We start from the raw sequence: 3155 nt of genomic DNA, 5'->3' as shown, positions 1-3155 counted from the left end.
ATCTTTTTTCCTGCTTGAGTTGTTTCCAACATGTACATGTTTTCTACTGCACCGGTGTTCAGCCGACCCAGTCAAAAAATTTTCAACAGCGGTATACAGAGTGGAGATTGTCTCCAAGCATGGTAAAGATGACTGGTAGTATTATGGAATCTGACTCCATGCTGCAGATAGAATAATTATTTATTACGGAGAAATGTGGATTTCAGCTTTAAGCTGGTAGATGTTGGTAACAATTGTGGAGAATAATGGGAAGTATATCAAATCTGATTCAGTCTTTCAGTGCTTCATTTAAAAACCACTGAGTCAGTTTCCCTCCGCTGGAATATCACATTTCCTGAAAGTGAGTAGTTTTAGCATTGTGTTTGACAGACTCTTAAGTTACACTGGGTCTGTGCTAGCAGAAGGCAGAGCTCGCTGTTGGTCATACTATATCCTTGACTCATTTTAAATTCCCCCTCCGCAGGGCAGGACACAGATGTAGTTCACCACACTGAGCGGTCACCTGCGGTGAGACGTGAGCCATGCCCTAGGGTGAGCTAGGTGTTCTACCTCCCGAATACCTGAAGAATACCTGTCAGCTCTCTGAACCGGACCACCACCAAGGTCACCATGGGCGAGAGACATGCACGCTCCTTTCATATGAGATGCCACAGGCACAGGGACTATGGTGGCAGACTTGGCAGCTCCATGAAGAGCTACGGGCCCAACGGCTATGCAAGCACCAGCCTGAGCCTCAGCATGGACCAGAGCCTGGATGAGGATGCCAACCAGGCTGAGTGCACAACCACTACTACTACAACTACTATGACTGGCGGGGCTGCTTCTGCAGACGGGAGCCACTACTCTCCTGTTTCACTGGAACTGGACCCTGCGGCGGTGAATAATGGATCAGGCATTCCCTGCTGTGCGGCCGCGGACACAAAAGACCCAGCACTGCAGATTGCACCAGGCCGGCCCTCCATTTCCACTCTCCCGCCGGCACTCCCTCGATCAAGCTGGCTGCATCACCATCATAAGGAGTTCCAGAGCCCCTACATCAAGACCAGCATGCAGGGCGATGTCTACAACTTCCTGGAGAGACCTGCCGGACTGAAGTGCTTCCTCTACCACTTTCTTGTGTGAGTACCTCCGTCCCCTGACCTGCTTATGATTACCTCCCTCCAGACCAGAGCTCTATATCGCAGCGGCCAATGGTGAAATTTGTCAATATTTACGGCTGGTTTTAGAAATTTCACAACCCTGTGGTATTTTGAGGTTCAGAGGGTTGAAATTTTTGAAATTGGCCGTAAAGAATTTGTCAAATGATTTACTCGACAACTCTGGGAAAGAAGCTGTTTAAGTTTCAATGGAAAATGAGGCCTTTTCTGACTCAAAATTACATGTGGCACAAAAGGATTTTGCTAACAAATCTGTTTGTTACATATCCCACCTTCTTTGATGAACTGAAGAAAACTAATTGGCGTTAGATTACAGTACTGTTAAGATGTGATATCCCATGGGACATGTATAGGGGCTTTCTCATGGGCTCATGTAATTCAGCAATTCAAAACATTTAACAATATGATCAATATTAGTGTTGAAATCGATTTAGAATTAGAAAAAAAATTAAAGTCATTAATTTTTTAGGGGTCGATCGTCTGACTTGTCCGCTTATTGGGTCTTTTTTCTTGCCTCCACTCCCCTTCCTCCTGTTAATTACATTTAGTGCCGCCCCCGTGCAGTATTAAGTTCTGGTTCCCAGTAGCCATATGAGGGGTGTCTGCTGGTCTGTGCCCCTGCCAGTTATCTGGAAGTGTTTTTAACAAAGCTCTGCACAAGGAGGTCAGTGAGATCCAGCCAGCCACACCTTGGGTCCTGTTGGGCCCGCACCGCACCACGCGCCATCCTCCTTTTAAAGTCAGCAAATCAGACGCCCCATGCATGAAACCCAGAGCTGCCTGTCTGCCGCTGCTAACCTGAAACACTCACCTGCAGGTAAAACGCTGCCTAAAAACAGCAGCTACGATCCTTTTGATGAAGTGCTTTCAGCTGTCTGGGAAATCAGCCAGTCGTCAATCAAACTTAAATTTTACAGAAAATTTAGGATGTAAGAATTCAGTATGATGCGACTTGCACGAGGACAAGTTTAAGGGGGAGTGAAAATAGGACATGCATTTACCTGTACATAAGATGCATGGTGCACGTGAGTGGGTTTGAGTGTGTGCGAGTGTGGCTGAGAATGATGCAGTGTAGCTGAGAATTACAGCCTACGCGGCCTCTCGCCAGCTCATGTAGGCCATAATTCTCACCATCATCCCTGCCTCATGAAAGGCCATGTATTATGAATTATGGCCTACACGGCCTGAAGAGAGGGGGTGTAGGCCATAGTTCTCAGCTACACTCTCTCACACACTATTTAGCCCTGTGATGGTCTGGCAGCCTGTCCAGGGTGTCTCCCCCGCCTGCCGCCCAGTGACTGCTGGGATAGGAGCCAGCATCCCACGATCCCACGATAAGCCGTTTGGATACTGAATGAATGAATGAATGAATTGAACAGATGACACCAACCACCTGCCCATGCGTGCTTGGGTGTGTTACGTGTGTGTGCGCACGTGTATCATCCTAATGAAGAGCAGGCTTATTAGAACAGGCCTAGTTGGGCTGTCATGAGTGTTCTGCTGGCCCTTAAGGCAGCCTATCTCTCTTGGCCATCTCTTGAGAAAAGAGAACAGAACAGATAACCATCGACAAGAAAGAGTTAAAGTGTGATCGGAGATGAAGGTTTAAGACTGAACGAGAGAAAATGAAGTGCCAGTTGGTTCCTCTTGGGGAGGGAAAAACATTCAAGCCTCAGTTTCTGCTGGGTGGGATTTAGCAGCAGTGTCGGGGATATGGTAGAATTCACGGAAGCCAAATTTCCTCATCACGCAGGATTTCATGAACGCTGCCATTAAAACATTTTGAAGGTGTCGGAGAAACCCCCCAGATGTCTTGTGCAAATGCTCTGACGTCTCTTTGGCTCAGCTCAGCACATGGCCAGTACGACTGGGTGTCATGGGGCGTCCGGGTAGCATAGCGGATCGCCAGATCGAATCCCCTGTGTTACCTCCGGCTTGGTCGGGTGTCCCTACAGACACAATTGGCCGTGTCTGCGGGTGGGAAGTCGGATGTGGGTA

The 3155-nt window shown here is 48.1% G+C and overlaps 1 protein-coding gene across 1 annotated transcript in view; it reads left to right on the top strand.

Annotated features, from left to right (window-relative positions):
- The first annotated feature begins 609 nt into the window (after positions 1-609).
- Positions 610-3155, top strand: part of kcnq1.2 (potassium voltage-gated channel, KQT-like subfamily, member 1.2) — a 58674-nt gene continuing 56128 nt past the window's right edge. The window contains exon 1 of the mRNA XM_056281675.1: positions 610-1118. Coding sequence (XP_056137650.1) covers positions 610-1118 — 509 coding nt within the window. The remainder of the gene's footprint in view (positions 1119-3155) is intronic.

This window comes from Lampris incognitus, chromosome 6 (assembly GCF_029633865.1).
Source record: "Lampris incognitus isolate fLamInc1 chromosome 6, fLamInc1.hap2, whole genome shotgun sequence".
Classification (NCBI taxonomy): domain Eukaryota; kingdom Metazoa; phylum Chordata; class Actinopteri; order Lampriformes; family Lampridae; genus Lampris; species Lampris incognitus.
Note: the sequence above shows the minus strand (reverse complement) of the source record. Positions and strands in the feature narration are given on the sequence as shown.